The sequence below is a fragment of the Athene cunicularia genome (genome assembly GCF_003259725.1).
Source record: "Athene cunicularia isolate RWA chromosome 13 unlocalized genomic scaffold, athCun1 chr13_part1, whole genome shotgun sequence".
Lineage (NCBI taxonomy): Eukaryota > Metazoa > Chordata > Aves > Strigiformes > Strigidae > Athene > Athene cunicularia.
Window position 1 is genome coordinate 18,191,278 of NW_020799117.1, and position 23,678 is coordinate 18,214,955.

Consider the following 23,678-nt stretch of genomic DNA (forward strand, 5'->3'; position numbering starts at 1 on the left):
CGCGCTGCGGGGGGGTGCGGGCCCGCGCCGGGCCCCCGGTCATTGCCCCGCAGCGGGCGGATGGGGCCGCGGCCTCGCTCACCGTGCAACGAGGCGATCCAGCGTCTGACCGCAGTTCAGCAAATAGGTGCATGGCCACGGCTGAGGCGTTCGTCCTCATAGCGCAGTTGTGTCATGAAACCCTCTGATTCTTACTTTGTTTGCTTACATACATCCTATAGCAGCTCTGGGTTTTTAACAGAGTGACATGACTGGGCAAAGGCAGGAGCAATAGAAAACATAAAAGTGAAACAGCTTCTTAATGTTTAGGAGCAAGTTACAGCATCCTTTTGAAGTGTAACAGTGGCCGCGGGCTTTGGCCTTTTTGCTGTGCCACCGGCTTTGTTCCCCCGGGCGAGCTAGGCTGAGCTTAATCGGCAAACAACTGCTTCTTGGTGGTGTCTTACAACTGAACTGAATTAACATGTGTAAAGTAATTTGAGATATATGGATAGAAAGCAGTATTAATATTGTTTATTACATTCAACTATTGCTATTGCATTATGTCATGTTACAAGCACTTTAATAAATAATTTTTTAAGGCTCCTACTTTTCTATGCTGTTACTCCAGGATTGACAGGTAAAGCCAATGTTTGCTCCACTTCATAAATGAAAGCGTAATTTTTGGTTTTAAGATGCTATCTTTATCTTCTGTTAATGCTTATCTTGCTGAATTGTACACATTAGGCTGCTAGTTCAATTTTGGTACAGTAAAGTACTATTCATGTTAGTTCTTTCCAAAAATCAATCAGTTTTGTAGCATCTTTTACCCATAGTTCTGACAAATGTTCCTAAGAGCCATGGTAAAGAACTCTGCTTGCATAGTCATCACTGAAATAATTCTGTGCTGGATGTAGAAGTGGATAAATGGTTGCTTGGTTGAATAGAAACAGGATTTCAGTGACATTTCAGTGTTGACTTCCTTTCCCGGGTATTTCTTGGAGAGGTGTGTGAGGTCTGGGGTAACAAACGAGGGAGGGTATTGCACGGTGAGTATGTTCTGTGCATCATCTTCAGGAGGATCGTGTGGATAAGGAGGGTTTTTTTGTGAGTTTGAACGTTGTACCAGTGTTTGGATTAGATCTGCACAGTGCCTGTGCCAAGACCCAGCATGCAGCCGAAGCACTGTCCCTCTCACTGGTGCGGGAGCGGTGGCGGGTGCTCTTTGGCCTACCCAGAGGTGGGGCGGCACCGCATGCCGCCGTGGCACAGCCAGCAGGGAACCAGGAGGCTCCTGCCTCCTGGCCGGCGGTCAGGGTGGCTGGTTGCTGGCAGGGACGCTCCGCTCCGCAGCCCGCGTGGGCCCACAGCAGAGGACGGTGCTGGTGGACGGTTGGTTAAGGGCTGGGTGGCTGTAGAAAGAGGCTGTGTCTGTGCTGAGCTCTTCTGAGGGTTCGGTGTTCCTGGGAGCAGTGCGTGAGGAGTGTTGCAGTAGGGAAAAATCATCAGGGATGGGGGAAGAGCTGGTGTTTATTGACATAGGGGGATGTGGTGGAGTACATGGACTGGAGAGGATCTCTAGGAAGGGAGTGTTACAGCAGGTAGATGGGAAAGCATCTGGGTGGACAAAGGACTTTGAGGGAGTAGGTGGTGGTGAGTGTGGTAGTGCTGAAAAAAGGAGGAGGATGGGGCAGCCAGTACTGCGGTAGCTGGAGAGCATGTGCCGTAACAGCGATAGGTAAAACCCACCAGGCTGCTCATTGGAGCTGGGAGCTTGTGACTGAGAACTTCACCAAGTGAGGAAGGTGCCCTAAATGAAGCAGCACAGCAGCAGTGCATAGCAAATGTAAAACAGAAAGTAAAGATGCCAGTCGCAATGAAAAATCAAGTGGCATTACTAAAATAAAAACGTATTATAAATTGCTAGTTCCCTTTTTTCCCTTTTATGTAGTAAAATCAGTGACGTTTTTGTTTTTCAGATAAACCGCAGTGCCGTATACAGCTAGTGTGGAGTTATGCACAGTAATTGAAATAATAATCTGGAGAGGGGATGTGTTTATAATGCATGCTTCATGGCCCATGCAGAAGCACTTGCATATAAGCACATCACAAAAGGAAATCTGAATTGTACTGACGGAGGCAGTTGTGCAAGGTGTTGAGTACCTGAGCACCTTGAGCCACATATGTAAGCATATGCTTAATTCTGAGAGCAGATCAAACCCACAGGTGCAATTGTTCCTATGCTTAAAAATTAAATGTGTTTAAAGGCTCAGATGAATCAGAACCAGAGTGCTCGGCTTTTGCCAGCTTGTGCCTTGAAAGGTTTGATACAGCAGTGAGAATGATTTTCATTGGGACATCTGTTTTCAGCCTCTTAGCACAATTTAAAGATGTTATCCAATACTATCATAACTTTCTTTATTAATTGAAAGGGATGGAGATATACCAGCTGTAGCCCAAGCCAGCAGAGACTTGGGTGGCTAAGCAACAGAAAAGGCACCATATTGAGTGAGCCAAAATTCAGTCTCAAAGTCATTTATTTTAACCCGTGACAATACGTTTAGACTCTAGTGTTTCGATTTGATTGATGGTTTAATATCATATATAATTTTTTTTAATGAAGGGAACCCATTTAAATATGTTAACATTTGCACTAGTAGTCTCGCATGTACATAACTGCATTTAATCATTACTCTGATTGTTTTTGTGGTTGTGTAATTTGTATCAGCAAAATAACTATGTCAAAGCCATCTTATCTTAATGAAAACTATGGTTACTTCTCTTTTACACGTACTTTTTACTGCACGTGCATAAAGGCAGCAGCAGCCTCAGTCTCAAGTATATTGCTAAATGTATAGCTATCACTAACATGAATGCTGTCAATTAAGAAATCAAAAAAATTAATGAGCTCAGTGTCTTTTCTAATTCTGCTTTGTTTAAAGCCTTGTTGTGATTCGTCATCATGTGAATTGAGTAATTTGATTTTAAGACTTTTAATGTTAAAATACATCATCATTAGTGATGTATCTGAAGATTTCACGCTCTTAATAATGGTGCTAAATCAAATTGGGAATCTCCCCTTAATCATCTAAGCTGTGCTATAGTTTACACAAACAGTTTTGGGGATGGAGAGAAGTTTAGTTCCGCGAAGTAACAAGTATTGTACAGAATTCATGTATGGAAACAAAAAGCGGCAATTCGGCTTGCAGCACAAACTGCTAGAGGTGTCAGTGTTGGATGTGCACCCTCAGGCTAGGCAGCTGGTGTATGTATGCTTTTGTTTATCAGTTACTGGTTTATGTAGCCTTTAGGCCAGCACATGAAACAATCGTTCCTACAGGGTCAGCTGCTGGTCAGAAGCAAAGTAAGAAAAGACTTTGCTTTAAAACGCGTCAGCCATAATTTTAGTGCAGCTGGCACCTGCTACTGGTGCACAGCGGGAGGGTTAGAGGTCAAAGAGGCAGTTGTTCTAAACTCAGTGATGGCTTAAAGGGACTTGTAGATTAATCTGCTTTATTAACTTCTGTATATTAGATAACTATTGCAGTGAATGACAGTCCGTCTTTCTGAATAAGTCCCTTCACCTCTTTCTCTTTTAAATTGGCTTTTGAGTAATGAATATTAAATAGAATACATTTCAGGGTAATTAAATGAAAACATTAGGATGATGTTGTTCTACAATCATATCTATAAGTTTCTTGTATATTTATCTTGCATTATTACCGTTCATTGCTTTTTGCTAGCAGAACAAAAAGCATAAATGTTTCAATTAAAGAGGAGGAACTGGCTGTATTTCTCAATAACTTCATGTCTTCTGTGCTGCATAAATATTTTCTAAAAGCAAATAAGTTTAAGGAGAAGTATAAAAATGTTTTATTCCTTGTTTACTCAGTGCAATGTAATACTTTACATTACTTGGAAATGTTCGATTTCTGCTGGCCATGGTTGTTTTATATAAAACACTAAGAGGTGCTGGTTTGGGGAAGGGCAAAAAATATTGCCATTCCATAGAATCTAACTAGCGATATGAATAGCACCAATAATTTTGTAAAGTTCACATTATAATTCAAAATCCAGTTAGAAGTGATGCTTGCAGTCTGGAAAGAAAGCAATATCTTTACAAAATGGATAGGGAAAGGTAACAGTCCATTCCATGATCTGCTACTGGCAGATTTGCCATGTGAGTAATGAAACTTGCTTTCAGTGAACACACACCTTCCCCTGCCTCCCTTCTAAAAAAAAAAAAAAAAAAAAAAAAAAAAAAAAAAAAAGAATAGCAGTGGCTTACAAGGATGCTTAATTGCTGTTGGATATGCTAGCAGTGGCCCATCGAAGCTTATAGCAGATGAGATGATGCTTATATAGAGATCTGGTGTTTGATGAGGCAATTGCTGCGGCATTCTGACCTAGTCAGTGCTCATTTTGAGCAAATGAAAAGGTATGTGTCAGGTGAAAAGGGCTGGTTTGTTGCCAAAAACTTTCTGATGACTGGCATATACTAAATATGTGTCCCACTCAACCTTGGCAGATTTCTGATTTTCAGGATTCCAGAATTGAACCTCAAAATCCAAGTTTTTCCCAGGCTAGTAAATTACTGTCAGTTTTGTTTGTTTGTGATCTAGAGAAATATTTGTGTGCCCAGGGTGTCTTCTGAAATGGTAAGATCCAGAAACTTAGTTTGTTGAGCTTTTTCCCCTGTGTTTACTTGAGGTTTTTAATGAAAATTGAGATTCTTGTGTATTTAGATGTCTCCAGGAACCTGCACAGTTTAAAAATAAAATAAAATACATTTAAAAAAATGCCAATATCTCAACAGATTGATGAGATTTGGGAACATTGTTAGTTTAGCTTAGCATAGTTTAGGTTAGCTTAGTTTAACTTGAGCAAATCGATCCAAATCCCAGCTTTGCTGAGCACATCAGAGACAAGATAGTTTAGCTATTGAAAGAGCGCTACACACAAAGGACTACTACACAACATGGGATTTGACCTTTCAGTATAACTGTGTTTCTGAATTTATGATTCGCTTCCCTTTAAAAAAAAATAAAAAAATAAAAAAAAAAAAAAAAATTAAAAATTAAGTGTGTGCAACCATTCTTTAAAATCTTTTTAGCATGACAAGTAAAGTAATCTTCCATTGATACTTAAAAGTCCATCTGCAGAAATTCAGGCAGAATGTTAGAGAGACGCAATATCTATTGAAATGTTGAGTGTCAAACTGCCAGGGTAATGTATTTAGTATGAAATATAATATTCAGTGCATTTTGTTTTGATGACTGCATGAAATAGCCTTGTGCTCTTACCCTTTGTTGTTGTTGTGAAAGATGATATTCACTAAGAAGTGTTGGTGACTATTCAGGACACAGTAGCAATATGCTTATTACCATCTTTATCATCTTTCTTTTATGTTTATTTGCAATAGCTTTGGTTACAGTCCAGTTCATCAGGCTAACAAAAATACTTTTAATTGTTCTGCAGAATAAATTAGAATCAATTTATGAACAGTTTGAAAACAGAAGAGTCTTGAAATCTGTTAGGCAATCAGTAATTAATACTCAGATTAGGCTTTTTAAATTCTATGCTGGTACACTGCTCTGCTCCAGTAGAGCAGAGTAGGTCACTTTACTTTATGGACAACCCTTGAATAGTGGTTAGAGGAATAGTGATTTCCTTCAAGGTGTGATTTAAAAGCCCGGCCTGCTTCCCTGTCCCTGCTGATTATCTCCGTAAGGTAAATATGGGTAAAATAATTACCCTGGTTCTAATTTTCTCTGTACTAGTGGTTACTGTTGCTGTGTGGGGGATGCCTCTGGGTCTGCTTCTGGCAGACATCCACATGGTTTGAGCCCACGCTCAAGCTGCCTGCAAATCCCAGCTGCCTTGTGGCAAGCAACATCAGGGCTCTTGTAAGAGAGATCTACAAATCTCTTAGTGTTGCTGCAAGGCCAGGTGGATTATGTGGTAGATGCTAGGCTGGAGTTGACTGGAAGGTGAGTACAAATGTAAGCCCCGTTTAAGGACAGCTCCTTGGCGTGTACTGGTTGTGTCCCTAAGGGTTGCACTGGACACACTTCCACTCAATGTCAGCATGAGTCTTGTTCATCTCCGGGGATAAGCGCACCCTCAGTGTGCTTGAAGTTCCTTGGCTGAAGGTTTTATTGCTGATCTCCTGCTCAACCTTTCCCTCCGTATGCAGCTTTTTACATTTCTAGAACATTTTTGTAGATTAAGTTTGAGATTAGCTTCAGATTGGTTTTTATTTTTCTAGTAATAGCATTTTCTGACCTTGTCTTCCCTCCCCACTTGTTTGGCATTTTGGAAGACCTTCCTGTAATAGAGATCTTAGAAAACTAACAATCCAGCAGGCAAAGATCCCAATTCCTGTGCTGAAATCCTGGTGCAGCGCTGAAAATCCCCAGATGCTTTTGTGCTTCAGCTCCCACCACTTGATGCAAGGGAAGGCACTGGTGAATTTCTCAGGAGCTGAAGAAGAGAAGGGTGATGGCTCATGTTTAAGGAATTCAAAGAAGATACATGCTCTAAGTCCTAGTGTCGGTTTAGGGGAAGATTGAAAAGATTTAGACACAGGACCATTTACATTCTTGAAGAAAGACTCTGGCTGGAAGGTGTTGTAGGTGAAACTGCTGTTCTTCCAAAAAGGTTGAGTAATCTGTAACTAGTCATTTGGTCAGAGATGCTGGTAGCAGACACCAACTTCATCCTCTGTCACCTCTCAGGTAAGAGTGCTGGCTGTGCAAGAAACGGAGACACTCACCATGTAGACCGGAAAAAATGCTTAAGGATCTTCTGAGATAAAACTAACTGAGTTTGTAAAGACCTGAACCTAGCTGCTGCTTCATATACTGCTAAAAGCAGAGGGAAATGTGTATTATTATTATTTTCTAAGATTTTTAAAGACCTAAGGCTTCTCCGACACCAAACCAAACTGAAGTTTGTGTTACAAATTATGACAGGCTGTGCATTCCAAAAGTCCCAATTAATTATAGTTCTGTCATCTTTTAAAACAGCTGTAATGCTGTATACTTATGGTCACTTGTTTAGAAATGGCTGAATCTTAAATAAAATAAAGTTTAAGTTCATTTAAAATGACACCCTGATATCCGTAATTGAAAATCTCTGAATGCTACCAGCTAAAAAATGCAGATTAAGGGTTGATGTCACAATCTTAAATTATTCCAGCCTGAGGTGGAATAATTTTCTGTCTATCAGGGAGCACAGATGGATAGGCAGAAAGAAGCTGTGCAGATACACGAGTTTGTAAACATCTGTCAGCTACACCAGATACCCAAATACAAAATCTAGCACTTCAGGCAGCATATGAGTATGTGACATTCAACAGAGGGTTTACATGAAATTCAGCACAGACAGAAGCAAGTCAGCACACCCTGGAAGGTAATAATTAATGAAATGTATCCCCTCCTCCCTGCAGAAAGAGGAGGTATTTCATTCATCAGACATTTTCAGTGTTGCTGCAGTTAACTGTTCCACTTCCAGTATTTAATGTACCACCCCTTTAGACTAGGTGAAACTGCTCCATCCCATGAGACTTACTGCTTTGCTATAGGTGAGTCTGCAGCAGCCAGCTGGCATCTCTTCTCCATCCCTGATGGAGCTCACCCAGGAGCATGTTCTCCCTTAGGATAGATGGACCCAGTTTTGATAGGTGAGACTGGACCCCTGAATATTATAGTCCTTCACATAAAAAATTCAGATGCAACTGTAATTTGAAAAGGACACGTTCTGTCATGTTAGAATATGCCTCGAATTAGAGGGAAGATACTAAAATTGCTTTTGAAAATGTGCTAGCGTAGGGCAAAATCTTTGGCTGTGAACAGCTCGTGTGCAGGATGTAGCTGCTGCCTGTGTTCCAGCTCTGTTGCAGTTACTCCCTCATGTAGCACAAACATCTGCTTTGTGATGCTGTCAACTTCTTGAAAGGCAGTTCACTACTGGCCAAAGGTAGGAAATGATGAAAGTAAGCCTTAGCTTTGAAAAGTGCACATTGCACTACTGCTCTGTGTTATTGTGCTATTAACATACGACAGTTTAACAGTGAAATAATAGAAAACTGCAGTGGATCTGGTGTAGTAAATTAATGGGCACATTGAAGGTGCGTTAAGCTATCATCCTAAATGTATCCTCATATTTGTCTTTGTATCTGAAAGTCAGGTTTGACATAAACTGGTACAAGCTTATTTTATGATTATTTCTGCTGGCTCATGATTTGGACCTACTTCAAGTGAGTCTCCTATACTCAGCCCTTTGGCCAGTTCTAAAGACATACCCAGGGAAATGCCAAAATTCCACGCTCCCCCTAACTGTACCTTTCTCATATCTATAGCCATCCCTTTTCCATCCCTTCTGAACACTGGGAAAAAAGACTTGTATCCCAGCAGCACATACTGTTTAACTGGTAGGAGTACCCTGTGAAAGATACACTTAAGTTATGTTTCAGTCCATCAGCTGCTGCATATACTAGATGATGTGTGTCACCCAGATGCCTTGTCCTAACACCAGGATTGGATTTTTTTTTCAGTCATTTATACCTTATTTTTTCATGAAACAAAAAGGCCAAAACAAATTGAACTATTCCAAATGGAGATACAAGACTGGGTTGCTCACAACTTTAAGCTTCAGCTGTTGAATCATGAAATTTTAGTTACTAATGTTTATTTAAATATATATAGTGGAAGTACATATAAATAGGGTGAAATGCTATATTCTGCGAGCAGGTATCTGGAGGAATCTAGCCTATACAGGCTGAAAGAAAAGCTTGTCTGAGGGTAGCTGAGAAGGCACAGAGTAGAGAGGCTGTTGAAAAGAGCTTTGTGGTTGCATTAGCCCGTTTTCGTGGACTGCCTATGTTTTCTGTCTAATGCCCTCTTGTCTCTGTCCCACCCTCCCTCCTTCCACAACTCCTCCCCTCTTCCTATACATGTAATGAAAACTAGCAACAGAGTGGGAGAGGGTTGAGAGGGTCTCCAGAAGGAAAGCTGCTGTAATGTAACTCAGCCCATTATTCAGTGCTGGAGATCAAGGCTGCCCACGTCAGCCACAGCACCAGCCTTCCGTGCTTCTGCTGCTCTGGAACAACTTGTTTAAAGCTCTTTATTCGTCTAATGTAATTTCATAATGCAGGGGGACAAGATGCATGATTCTTAAACTCATATATACTGCAAATCTCAACTGACTTGCTGTTTCTGACAGTTAAATATTTTTAGTTCAGAAATAATGGACTGGTTCTCACTTTCATAATAAATAAAGGCTTTAGTTTTCTTACTTCATCTGGAAATTTTAGCGAACATGGAAAATATGAATGTGAAAGGCTTTCTAGTAAAATAAATATTTTAAAACAACAGATTAAAATTTAAGGTATTTAATAATCTTGGAGCATTTAAATCTTCCTAGTATTATTAGTAAATGATGATCCGTTTATTGATACGGGAAGAATTGATGATGAAAGAACCGAGAACTCCAAAGGACATTTAAATTAATAATCACAGCTCCTAAATTCAGAGCAGACTGTCTGAAGGTAGAGCTATAAAAACCTACCAAATTTTGTATGCCAAACAACGAAAAAATCTTAATCTTTTTCAATATGAATGGGAAAAAAGGGGTGTTATTACAACACAAGTGTTTGATTAAAAGCTGTACATGTTCTTTGCTATTCTAAATCCTTTGTAAAGGAATACATACTGATGTCTCTGCTGTTAATACAATGTTCTTTATGTTTAAATGTGATTAGTTGCAGCAGAATAAAATATTCATCCCAACATATGGGAGAGAGGAATGAGTTACAGGACCTGCAATGACGCAAGTGCTCTCTATTGATAACATGGAGCAGCAAAAAAAGCCTTTTTAATGGAAAGCCAGCTTCTTTTCCAGCTTTCTTTAGAAAAAGTTTTTGTAACGAGGGTTATCTTGACCAACATTTTCCTCCACACAAGAAAGAAAGAGGCTCTGAAGGAAGAGAAGCTCTGAAGAATTAATTTATTGGAAGAACAGTTCTTTATTCTTACCTGTTCCGTCAATAGTTCCTTTTGTAAAGAACAAATGTGTCAGGAGAAACATTATTGAACCAGATAAAGTGATGTCCTGTTTAAAATAAGAGAACAGAAGAAAGGTTGCTGTTTTGAACTAGAGTAGAAATAGATTATCTGTTCCTCCACCCCCTTCCTTTATAATGTCTTTTTCCCCACTTTGAGACCTTGTTTTCTGCCTGAGTCAGCATGAGGACTTGTCTGCCCCATGCCTTGGGCAGCTGCCCCAGCTGCTGGAGCACCGCTGCACTGCAGTGGGTCTGTGGCAGGAGCTGAGCAATCATTTTCTGGAAGCAAAATGTTTGTTTCTACCAATAGGGTATTTTTCTACCTAGAAAACAAAAAATCCGTATGCTTGATCAATTCTGCTTCTGTGCTCTGTGCTTTGTTTTGCCATTGAGTGGCTTTGTGACCTCCAGTTAGATGATGAGACTTCTGGCAAAGGTGGAGCAAGGAGGGTGTGCCATAGCATGGGCTTTCCTTGGACACCTGCATGCTAAATAGATGCAAGTCCACCTGAACCCCACCAGCTGCTTCTGCTGCCCAGTGAGAGGGACAGCAGGTCTCCAGTAACAGCATGACGAAGGTTGGGTGATGGCTGAAAGCTGAGAAAGTTGAGGGGCTGCCCCAGGCCCAGTCTGTATCACTGTGGCTTTGCATACAGACCTTGTTCCTCAGTCAGCCCTTCTGTAAAATGTGATTGGAATGCTCATGTGCCTCAGTGGCACTCTTTGGACCTGACTAACATCTGGGAAATACTTTGCAGTTCTCAAAAGAAGTGAAATAAAAATGCAGATGGTGCTGCTGCTGTTCGCTGCTGCATGCTTGCTCGTGTACTGGATCTAGCTGGGAGCACGCAGGGTTGCTCTGGGGCGGTGGTGCTGGCCACATAACTGCATCCATCTCCTCATTTGTTGATGTTATTGGGTAAGATATCGTCTTCAGAAAATTGCGGTTATAATTTCTGTACGTGTTGCCATCGTAAATACAAATATATGTAAATGTGTGTCAGCAAGTGAAATACGACAGAGGAGGCACATAATCTCAGAGCCTCCTTCAGAAGCTTAAAAGAGTTTCAGTCCCTTCATGACCTGAACAGCTCAGGGGAGCAACAAAAATGGGCATATATATGGAGCTGGGTGTCAAGTATCTTGAAATTCTTTCCTGCATGGGTCGACCTGTTTCTTCTGATTACAACAGAGTCAAATCATGAGGTCTGAAGAGGGAAGCTGTGGATGTCATTTGTCAATGTAAGAAGCATCTGTTCTATAATATTTGAAAACAGTAGAGGGGCATAGGGAGAGGGAGAATTAGTGAAATTAAATGAAAGCCTGATACCTCTGCCTGAGAAGGAGTTAAAGTCTGGTACCTCACCAGTAAACATGCTGTTTGCTGAGGCACAGCTTCATTATAAAGTAGCACAAGCCTTGTCTAGACGGGCTCTATTGCCTTGCAGATGAATCTGTGCAGGCTGCCTCTCTTAGACAGAAGTTCATTCCGGCAGGGGTGGTCTCCTAGCGCTTGTTTGCTAGTGCAGTCTCTCCTGGAGTGTGTCAGCAGCACTGTAAAACAAAGAAGGATCTGGAATGCAAACAGCTTGGTGTAGGCTCATGCAGAAGTAGCACAAGAAACCAAAGCTACAAAGTAAAAGAAAGCAGCAGCAATAGTTGTGAGAGAGAAACACAGAAAACAGGAAAAGGAATTTTAAGGCTGTTACTGTAGATTTTGGGACCAGTCATCTTGGAATTAGGCTCAGTAATTGCTGAGTGTCTTCTGCCTGTGCTGTTATGCAGTCCTGACAACCTCCAGCAGAGGTCTTGGTATGATAGATAGGTTTACCCCAATGGTATACATGCAGATTTTAATGCCGAGCCATACACCTTGATCTTTTTTTTTAATCTTTGCAAGAAGCGGGATGTCTTAAGACATCTGTAAAGACAACACAATGACATTCCAATTTGTTCACCTCTGCAAGTAATAAGCTTACATAACTTTGTGAGAGGCATTAATCGCTGTTCCAGAGAGTTCACAGGGAGATGTTACAACCTGGTTCATGTCAGTGCAGTGGTACCACTAGTCCCAGCAGTTCCTTCAAACAGAAGTAACTTTGTGTGAAAGCGTTAGCAGCGTTGTAACTGCCTAGTTTAGCTGGAAGGAATGGGTTGACCCATGAAGGAAACAGACATAGACAGAGTGGTGTTCCCTGCATGGCTAATGATTTCTAAAAGGATTCTCTTTCATTAATCCTTGAGAGTCAGAAGTGGAATTAAAAATGTTTGACGGTAGGATCTTGTCCAGGGAAAAGCTCAGGAGTGGGAGGGAGGTTTTCACTGTTTCCTGTCCTGGTTGGGTGATATCAAAACATGTAATTAATAGTTATTGTGACATGGTTTACTTAATATTGGCTTTGTTTTTATGAATTGTAACATCCATCGTATTCCTTGCTTATTTCAGTACTGTCTGTACTACTTATGCACAGAGACAAGTGTTTCCCAGGTGAATTTTGGACATTTTGGTCTTCCTCCATATTTAGGCCAAAATGTTTCCTAAAATGTTTGCTTTACAGTTCAATTGCAATTTAGTAGCAATTCTGGGCTAGAGACCTTAAAGACATCCTCATGAGTTGTTTAATAAAGCTAGAATTTGAAGAGGTGGCACTTTCCCTCTGGGTCAGTTGTCTCTAAGCGTGCCCTTTTTAGGTTAAGCATCACACTGAAAGTCTCTCTACATGCATAGCGCTTTTTCGAAAAAAGATGGTTATGTCAGCTGTGGTGCTCTGACTAAATCACAGCTTGAGTGAGTTTGCTTAATTACTTTAAAAATGCTTCTGTCCTAACAGCTGGCTTTGTTACAAGCTATGGAGATGAAAACTCGGTGATGAATGAATTCCAAAGAGTTGCAATTATTCTTCGTGTTTGGAAAACAAGCCCCTGTTAGTGCTCATGCAGAGGTTTTGAATTGTTTACATTGGTTCTGAAGCAGTATAGAACTGGTTTTGTCCTATGAGTAATTGAAGATAGTTTGCCTGATACAGAAACGGTGAAGTCAGGTGAAGAATTGGCCTTTCCCGTGCCAGACCGTATGTTCCTAGCCTGAAAGCTGAAATGATTTGTGGATATCTCTGCTCCAGGTGATTTGTAGTGCTAGGATTCATCTTTTCCATTTAGTGAAACATGCTGTTTAACTTTGCCTTGGTCAGTTATTACAGGCTAGTTTGCAGTGTGGCAGCTCTCTGGGGACCCTGCTCATAGCTACTGATTGGCCTAGAAGAAAGGATTTAATGATTTTCTACTTCCTCTATGTTTGGTTTTAGGGTGTAGATATTTTATAAATGTGAGTCAAACTATTTACTGGTGACATTTTACAAATTTTCACTCTGTTTAATCTCTGAGTAAAGTTTTTAGGTTTATATATGTTGTGGCCTTTGGCATTTTGGACTAACATCTCAAGGATATCTTAAAGCATTTTATCTTTAAATAGATTCTATAGTTATTTTGTAATTTCTTTTTACAAAAATTGTGCCAATCCCTAAAATAAGTCCTACCCTTCCTAGCTACACACACCAGAGGTATAGAAGCACAGCAAGACCAGAAGAGGCCTCAGAGGAAGAATACTCCATGTGGCATTAGCTGAAGGCTCTGGTTACATGCCAGCCAACAAGCAAAGTGAATTATGTAGCTTCTGTTTGGGTGCCAACAGAACTTAATTGTATGAGTTGATAGATCTCAGTGCTTTATAAAGTTGATGAAGTGGCTTTATCCCTGCTGTAGAGCTCTGTAAAGTAAGTCACAGAAGTAAAGTAAAATGTCTAAAATTTTACTGGATTTGTGACTGCAATGGAAATGGTATGGATTTATAGACTTCTTGCAGTAGTCCATGATTGCCTTCATCAAAATAGGATGTGTTCTCTTCAAATGCCTTGCAATGTCATACACAAAGATGGATGTCAGAAAACCAGAATCTGGAAGGGCAGCTAGGGATTAATCTGAAACTAATACAGATTACTGGTTGCACGTGTATTGCTCTCTTAGAAGTAGTGTGACAGTGGGGAAAATCCCTGTAGTAAAGTCAAAGCCTGTACCTTAAATTAACACAGCTCTAAATCTCAATTGATACCTGTTTTATTTCAACTTTTTCCTTAGAGCCAAGCTTTGATGTTAGTTTTCTTTAACTTTCTTCCCCTGCTAATTTTGGTTATGGAAATACTTGTTTGGAAGAATGTCTTTTGCAATATCATGCTCATACATGAAATCTCAGTGATTTCAGCATGGTTAGCAAAGGTTGCATTAAATTTTCCTTCTCATCACATCACACAGTATAACAGTGGTATCCATATTCATGTGAACTGCCTGAATTTTCTTTCAGATGATGTCAATCCTGATGAACACCATCATTTTTGAAGACTGCAGAAACCAATGGTCTGTGTCAAGACCGCTGCTTGGACTTATTCTTCTCAATGAGAAAGTGAGTATTTAAGAAACTCCCAACAGATTCAGTCTTCACATGCCCAACTAGTTGAAATAATTACTTCACACAGAACAAAGCTGCCTGTTGCCCTTCAAATCCTCCATCTCTTTCTTCGGGTACGCTCACATTAAGAGCAGAGAGTAGGGTTCAGCTCATGTACTGTGTAAGTATTTTACAAATCAGTTCACAGAGGCTGAGTGGCTTCATTTTGATGAAGAATCCTCTCAAACTTTTTCTGCAACTTTTACACCCAATCTGAGATTATGCAAGTATATAATTACCTTTTTTCTAATAAGTTATATGTCTTTGCTTTTCCACAATTAAGCATGAAGAGAAGTTATGCAAGCTTATCTGGCTTTTAGGTAGAAATATGAAACAAGAACACTGTGGAAATCGCATCAGAAAAAATGCTTCCTAGAAAAATAGTTAACCGATTTCTTTTTCTGAAAGGTTTCACAGGAACAACTAGCTTTGGGGGGTATTATCCGAGCGCTTACACTTAAGTACTTGCATTGATTGCAATTTGGATTGTGTACATCTGTGGCAGATTCTGTAAACCAGGAAATACTCTGCAATTTGCCCTTTCAATAAAATCTGAAACTGTGAATTTGGATATACCCATCATGTTTCCCTGGTGACTTAATAGAGACAATATTGTCTGAAATGGAAACCATCTGAGTAAATGAATGAGAGTTGATCTAAATGTGTGCATTTTTTGTATGGCAAGGCATTGTTTCTAAAGATATTGACCTGTTGTATTCACCATACTTCAGAGCCAGCTCTAACTTTATTCTGAATTGCTTTATCTCCTGGGCAGTCACAAGCCTCAGTGTATTACTGCTTTGGAGAATGAATTGTCTATACAATAAGAGGGTGCTGGAAAAAAATAAGACACTAAGATTAGCAGCAACCGCATACATTAAAATTCAAACTGAAATCCCAGCTATGGAAGGAAACTAATAGAAGAAGAAAATATATCAAGAAGAGAAGCGCTGTCTCATCATTCACCTGTGCTGAAGGATCCAATTTTAGCCATATCCAATAGCACTGTCATTCATCTTCTTGGTGTGTTATTGTGATTTAAATCCAAGCTCTATAAGAGAGAGCAGTTCTTTTAAAATGATTGAGAGGGAATAAGGGCAAATTCAGTGTTTAGGAAAACTTTATGACATCACAATATTATACTTTACAGATGGAAGCAATATTTCCTACTTTGGGAGGAAAACTAATCATTTTCTATCTGCTCTGAGTCACTGCATCATTATAAAAGTGGGAAATAAGTAGTTTTGTGCATTCCCAATCTTGTTCAAGACGACACTTTTGTTTATATAATGCTTCTGATTTATAGCGTTTAAGTATTAGCCTGACTACATATTAATTATGTGGTTTTGATGCTTCAGTATAAGAAGAAATTAAATATTTCACTTGAAGATAAAACCATGGAGCTGTAAATCATAAGGAATAAATTTGTGACTGGCAGAATGTTCTTTTTGCTGAAATTAGACTAGTTCTAATGATTATGTGTTTTGCTTAGCAGACATGGATATGTACAAGCACCTTTACTTATGAACAAGTTTTATATTTCTTTTGGAAGGGTAGAGAACGGGAAATAGAATTTACAGTATTTGTATTGCCCCTTTTGCATCAAGGTTATTTACTTCATGTTCAGAAAAAGTAGGACATGTACGTAGATATGGCTGTAAAAGTCATCTTTTCTTGTCTTATTTCAGTGCACTGCTGGTTTATTTATTGGAAATGAGTTCCTTTATTTCATGTAGGGTCTCTGTCTCTATACAGTTCCTGAGATATCAAGCACGCATTTACCATGTTCTACAGCTTGTACTCTTCTTTTGTTTTAATGAGATCTTCTTTGCCTATAATTCATCTCAGAGGGAAGGCATCAGGTTTAGTTAAGGACTCAGAAAAATTGGGATTTATACATGCTTGCACCAGTAGGGGTAATTATGCCAAAATGGGAGTCATACTCAGAGTCCACCCTAAAACAATGCTAAATCTTTTGAGACATCAGCTGGTATGAAAGGGGATGGTTGCACATGGCTACTGACTTTGTTTCCATCCTGAAGTACAGCAGTAAATTTAATTTAAATCCTAGGGACAGGAGGTTGGCAGAAAAAGCTTTCTGTATCCTGATAATGTAGCAACCTTGTCTCCACCTTGCTGTTGTCCTTCAGCCAAAGAAGACAGGCACTCGAGTGTACAGGTGAAAGTGATGTTATTGCAGAGAAGCTCTGGAAACCCCAGGGCTCAGAGCAGCTCTGTGGTGTTGAAACAGTGGTGCCGTGGGATGCAGTACTCATTAATGGTAGGCAGAGGTGTCATTCTTTGCTGTTACTGGAGGATGCTCTTAATACTTTCCATTATGGGGCTGACTGAAGTTGTTCTTGGAATACCTCTTTTCTAAAAACAGCTTGTGGACACTGAACAAGATGCCTGGGTTGTGGCCTTCTCTACATTGAACTCTGCATTTGTCACCTTGAAGTAGGGCTTCTGGGAACATGTTTGTTGCAGGCAGATTTATCATCTTTTACACCAGCTCCCAGATGATTTTTCAGTCTCGAGTTCCTAAGTAGTTTGGGACCCAGCTATTTGATCAGCTGCTGCCTTCACTTCCAGTACTGCTGCAGTGGTCAGCAAAGATGCGTAATACAGGATGTTTCTGGTTTGAGAGGAGCTGGATTGAGGGCAAGTAATTTGCCAAGCAGACGTTAAAGCAAATACTTCCTATAATCCTGTTAAATTGTCAGGGCTTAGCGTTAGTGTTACGGCTTTACTGCATTTTCTTTTATCCCGTATTTTAGAGTGTACAGAAGAGCTGTAATTCTGATGGGAAAGATGTGTGTTTAATTTGAGATTTGTTTAAGGTTTAAGCAGGTTTAAACCTGTTAAAGGTTTTTTCAAAATCTGGCAAACAATCCCAGTTTTATGCTTTCTGACACTGTATGACACCCTACGTGTTATATTAACTTCAAAAGTCCACTAAATTTTGCATGCTAAAAACTGATTTTTCAGCCTACTTTTAACAAGTTACCTTGTTATACACCTGAAATTTGGGGAATACCAGCAATATTCCTTCCTCTTGACTGCAATATCAGACTGCTCAGAAACTTTGCCAGGTACTTGGGCACAAGTTCATCAGAATGGTTCATTCTCCTCTGAATAATTGTCTGTATCAGTGCTTATACTATGAATGTGCTTGCGCCCAAGGCCATAAGACTTTGACTGACACAGCCAATATAATAAAGACTGAACAGGATTATACGGCTTGCTTGGCTGTGCTCGTAGGGTAGTGGATAACACGAGAGGTCCCCTCCTGCTCCATATTTCTAGACTAAACCATAGTTTTCCGAAGATGATGATAAATTCTATTTTAACTAGTCTTATAGATCTTCCAGAATATAAGGGGAATAATAATATAGAAAATCATATAGATTACTTAGCTTCTAAAGAAATTAAATGCGTCTGTCTTGTCACAGCATTGAAGTGATTAGCACTGCCCACAGAGAATGCACAAATTTGCACCATTTTGAAGACTTGAAAAGTAGTCAGAGATGTTTCTTCTACCTCTCTTAAGTGGCTTTCTGTACTGGAACTGGTTAGGTGGCCAAGACCCTCTGGTAAAGTGACACATCGCCAGTTACCATTAAATGTCATTCATGATATACAGCTGATGCACTGCCCGTGCAGTTCAGGGGGGCAGCATCTGAAACCCAGTTCAGATAGACCTCTGCGTGCTGTTTGCCAGACTCCTCTCCCAGAGGGCAACATACGAAGCACTTGCTCAGGAATGCTCCAGGTGTAGGTGAGTAGCACTGTGTTTAAATTTCCAAAACTCATTTTTAATATTCTCTGCTTTGCTATCACAGTACTTCAGTGAACTGAGGGCAACCTTGATAAGCAGCCAGCCTGACAACAAACATGAAGCCCTTGACCAGTGCTTCAGAAATCTTATGGAAGGAGTCGAGCAAAACCTTTTGGTAAAGAACAGAGACAGGTAAGTTCATAACACATAAGTAAGCTGAAAAAATAAAAGACAAATGGAAACTGTAACTGTAAAAAATTACAACATAGGAAGTACTCCAGGTAGCCTTCAACTGTAGGTTCTGTTGTCCTATCAAAGAATTCATCCCTAGACTTAAGAGTGAGAGCCTGAACATTTAATAATTACATCTTTTCTTGGTCAGAAATGTATTTCCTAATTTAATCCCGAAGTCAAAAGCTTTCCAGGCTGTAGCTCCTGCTTTTTCACTTGAGAAAAACTGCCTCATTTCAGCAGGTGAGCCACAGAGCTTTCTTTTTCCAACCTTAAATGCCTCTGATAAAAGACTTGCTTCAGCCTCCAGCGTTGCTGTTGCTCTGACAGAGCCTTTTCTTGCTGGCATTGGGGTCAGGCAACTGCTTGTGGAATGCAAGAATGAGAAAGGATCCAGTGGGGCCACTTACACATTGTAGGTAAATGAGCCAAGGAATTATTTTTTTAACATAAATCACAAATTCACCCAATCTTGCCCTCATTTGAAAAACAGAATAGAAGCTGTCACAAAAGAAATGGCCAGTTTGTCTGCATTTAATGTTCACACTGACAGTTACTAGCTAGCTGCATTTTTCTCTTCCATGTGCATTATTCAACCAAAGCAAACCTTGAAAGTATAGAAACACAATCTAAATCCAGACTGTGAAACTTCCTGGAAAGCCTGAAACAAACTGGAAAGGGGCTTGAAGAGAACCACTCGGTGATTTTATTTCTCTGATGACTTCTCTGTTTGTTGGTATGAAAATTATGTTGAACTCGTTTAAGTCTTAAATAGTTTTGTGTTAATTATAGTCTCCACAATTTTGTTTAGTTTTCCTATTAAATTCTGGTACTAAAGGTGTAAGTTCCTTATGGCCTGGCTGTGGATGAGAGCCAGAGACAGGGAAATTTGGAAGCAAACCCAGAGAAGCACAGAGATCACATCCGTGGCACTAATAAATCAGACAGACTTCCTGCGTAACTTGTATTGTGGATGATCAGAAAACCTGGGGAAAAGGCAAAGAGCCACTGGGAAGGAGGAGAATGCGTGCTAAAACAAAGAAAACCTGAGCTGACAGTGGCGGGCTGTAGGACATAGTCTCTTAGAGCTGTAAATGCCAAGGGGATTCATTTGACTCAACAGTCCTTCAGGATTTTAAAAAAAAAACCAAACCAAAAAAACCAACTGAGTAAAACTCATCACTAGATAGCTTCTTAGTTGTGTGTCTGTTTATATTTATTGAAGGCAATAAGTCCTTCAGATAATGTTTTCTGAGAGAAACATACCTTGATGTGCTCCTCTCTGAGCTGCCTTACTCTGAGAACTAGAGACCTAAAGGACGGAGAGGGATGGTTGGATGATCCAGGCTAGGCTCAGGGGAGCTGGATGGGCAGGAGGCCGAGCTCCCCGGTCACCTCCAAGCAGGCAGGAGGGGCGGTAGTTGGGCAGTGTGGGGAATCCAGCTTTGTGCTGTGCTCTCCCTGTTCAGGGCCTGGACAGAGGCTTCCATCACTTGGACTGCCAGCAAATATTAGATTTGGCAAAATGCTAGATTCAAATATCCATGGATTTGAAGGAGATTTTCATGTCAAAGCGCTGTGTGAACTCTCCAATAGGCAGTGGTGCGGAAGCTCTTGGAGAGCTTTTGTGGAAGTGCAGGCAGGGAGGGATGGGTGCAGGTGTGAGGGGCATAGAGATAATTCGGTCGAACGAGCAGCTCGTCTGTCTCGGTAGCATCCGCCTGTCTAACTTGGAAAGACTTTTAAGCCATCACTTCCCCAGCAAGCAGCATGAGTTAATACGATGGCTTTTCTGTTTTCAGCTCTTGATTTGTAATCCTTCTCAGATTTATTCTGTGGAACAGGAGGCTTCTTTTAACTGTGATTGTTTAAAATTGAGCAGAAATCAATTTCCATTAGTAAGGAAATAAGCACAAACGTAAAAACTTATGAACAGAATAAAAAATAAACTCGTAATTGCATCCTGTATTTCCACACACAGCAAGCCCCAGTTTGCCACACTACTGCTAGACATACCCATAAAGTACAGTACAGTGGAGGCAGGCAGGAAGGATTATTACCCCTGGTCCTGCAAAGAGACCTTTGCTGAGATCCCATCAGTTTTGCAGGCACCTGTCCACACAGTCCTTTGCAGGAAGGAGCCCTAAGGAGCCGTTCTTGGGGAAACTTTATTAGCTTCGCTATAGTGAGCCAGCAAAGTCTGACACAATCAAAGCGAGCAGCATAGAGGCAACAAACAAAAAGAACATTTGAAAACCCCTAAATGCAGGGTGCAACATATGTCTGGGATTTTAAATCTTTGTGTGTGGGGGGGGTTTGGTTTGTTGGGGGGTTTCTTAAATACATACATGAGATGTGATAAATGGCAGTCAAACTCTTTGGCTCAGGTAAGGGCGTAGATGGGATTTGGGCTGTCCTACAGGCTGAGTCAGAGTTGTTCAGTCTGAGGTGTGATGCCACGGGACAGGCTTCACACCACACACCTGCCAGTAGAGAACTGTTGAGGAATATTTTTGTGAATTCATTCTGTGCCAGATGGGTGATGGTACCACGTTTCACTAAGAGACAGGTTGAACTCTGACACCACTCACAAGGGAGGAAGGTAGGTCTGAGAGAGCCTGGCCTTGACGACCATCTGGACATGTCCCAGAGAGCCCTTTGCTGGAGATTTGGGAGAAGGGACATGTTCTGAGTCACGTGAAATGGAAAGGTTTCTCATTGCATTCATTTCCCAGCTGACTTTTAAAATGTTTTACACTGTTAGTAGGCTGAGTTTATAATGCTGCCCATACATGTTTATATGCTCATTGTTATTTCATAGGAATGGTTTTTGAGGGCACCTAGTGATTTTGTTTGTGAGTCTTCTTTCCTTCAGTTTAAAATTTACATTATAGTTACTCTTTTTACTGATTCTTGAAATACATCTCTCAGTATCAGGTCTCCTTTAACCAAACATTTGGGTTTTCTTTTTCCCAGGTTCACTCAAAATATGTCTGTCTTTCGAAGAGACATGGCTGAAACTCTGCGCAGCGAAGGGGCCTCAGAATCCAGCAGTTCGGATATGATGAGTTGACAATAACTTTGGAAACAGAGCACTGACTGATAAACCAACTCTGAAAGTTTTGGGACCCTGCTATATTGTTAGATAGATTTTTGACACGTGTGAAAACTATTTTTTTAAGGTATCTCCTGCCTTTTTATATCTCTGGCCTAAATGTAAGGATTTATAATAGTGAAAACAATGGAAAGTCACCCTTAGTTTGAAGAACGTTTTCATCCTTTCTTATAAAAATTTATTATCCTGTCATATTATCTTTATGAAATGGTGTAGAAACAGTACTTAACCAAAGAACAAAATAAATATGCATTCCTTCTAAACTTGTATCAGTTAATGATTCTCAGTTCTACACATAATAGTAAGTAACATCTCATCAGTTAAAAACTACAAACTCACTCTGAGGTCATACTTGTTTGAAAATGAGATGAAAGCCAATACAAATTTTATATTGCATCTTTTTGAAATAATAAAATTACTATTTTTCTACAAAAGGTTATATATTTCTTTTCAGCACTGGTGGCTAATAACAATGTGGGCAACAAAGTAGAAGACTAAAAATTAGCATTTTAGGCTATAAGTATAGCAAGAAAATTAAGAACGTTGCACATTCTTAGAAAGGGATGATGGAGCAAGTCTTAATGATATTTAAATTTCACGAGTACACATTTTCCAGGTCTTTGGAAACTGAAAAAAACACAGAAGAAAACACTCTTTAAAAAGAACAAGATCTATCCACCACTACAAAAAAGAAAGCACATAGTTACAGAGACTTATGGCCCTTATTTAAACGGCCTGTGGTGCAATGAAGATGAACGCATGCATCTGAAACAGCAAATTCAGCAGATTTGTCTTCACCTCTGAGCGTGAAGATTTGGGTGTGTACCAGAACAAAATCCCTCCTCTAGTCCAAAGCTCGCACTTGCACTCGCCACCCTAGTTTGTGGGGAACAATTAGTATCATTCTGTGGTGGGCAGGAGGCACTGTGTGGGCTGAGGAAATACACAAATGAATTGAAGCAAGATCTAACAAAAATTAGAAGTATTTAAGCAATAAGCCAATTAGTTTATAATGTAGAAAAGCTATTATGTGCAATTACAAACTATTGGTATTGGGTTTTAATTGGGTTGAGGGTTTTTTTTTCTTATGTAAATAATTGATTTCATGTGTTTTTATGCTTGCTTACATTTGTGTATTTAGTAATATTTCACCACTGTTTAGATAAGAATGGGTATTTTTAATTGTGGCCAACAGGGAGGAAGAGTTCATACCTGCATTTCTTATAGTTTTTTTTTCCACTTTTTTCTTTGCAACTGTTTCTTTTCTGCACATTTTTAAATTGCAGAAACTAAATCTGAAAGGAAGTAATTCTGTTAAGCAGTTTTCTGTTTACGTTTAAACTCAGCTGGAGAAAGTATTTAATCTGCAGCCAAAGGGTCTGATTTCCGAGAGTGCTGAGTACTTGAGAAAATAATCAATTGAGGTTACTAAAGAGCTGCAGATTTGGGGTGTTTCTGTATGCGGCCCGATGCTATGTGCCAAGGTTTGAAAACTTTGTGGAAAGTGTATGATCATTATCAACACAGCAAACATGCACAAATTAGTATGGTCGTTAACTTCCCCTTTTGGTCTTTAAAGTAAACTGGAATCTGCTGCTAAATTCTATTTTAAAATCTGCAAAACTGAACTCAGGCGTGTGTGTGCAGGTCTCTGAGCTGGGGCTCGGCGACAGGTTTCTCCATGTCAGCCTGCCGCCAGGTGCGGGGCTCCCTGCCCAGCAGTGCCACCTCCCCCTGGCAGTTGGGCTGGATAAGCCCTTCCGTAGCCTTGCAGCTTTGTTCGTTGGCATTAAAGGCTCAAGTGAAAGCTAATGGCTTCTGTGACTCTTTTCTTTGTTGTACGGTGGTAATAGAGGTTGCATACCATCAGCGTGTGCTCACAAACCTGCCCATTTACTGGTGAATTTAGCTGCTCTGCTGAGAGCTGAAGCTTGGCACACTGAAAAGCAGAGGACGTGTGCCCCCATAACTTGGCACTCAGACTTTAAGACTGACTTTAATACAT

At 40.2% G+C, this 23,678-nt stretch overlaps 1 protein-coding gene across 1 annotated transcript in view; it reads left to right on the top strand.

Annotated features, from left to right (window-relative positions):
* Positions 1-22,310, top strand: part of RANBP17 (RAN binding protein 17) — a 159,730-nt gene extending 137,420 nt beyond the window's left edge. Inside the window, exons 26-28 of the mRNA XM_026858174.1 lie at positions 14,406-14,504; positions 18,392-18,519; positions 21,535-22,310. Coding sequence (XP_026713975.1) covers positions 14,406-14,504; positions 18,392-18,519; positions 21,535-21,631 — 324 coding nt within the window. The 3' untranslated portion in view covers positions 21,632-22,310. The remainder of the gene's footprint in view (positions 1-14,405; positions 14,505-18,391; positions 18,520-21,534) is intronic.
* The last annotated feature ends 1,368 nt before the right edge of the window (positions 22,311-23,678 follow it).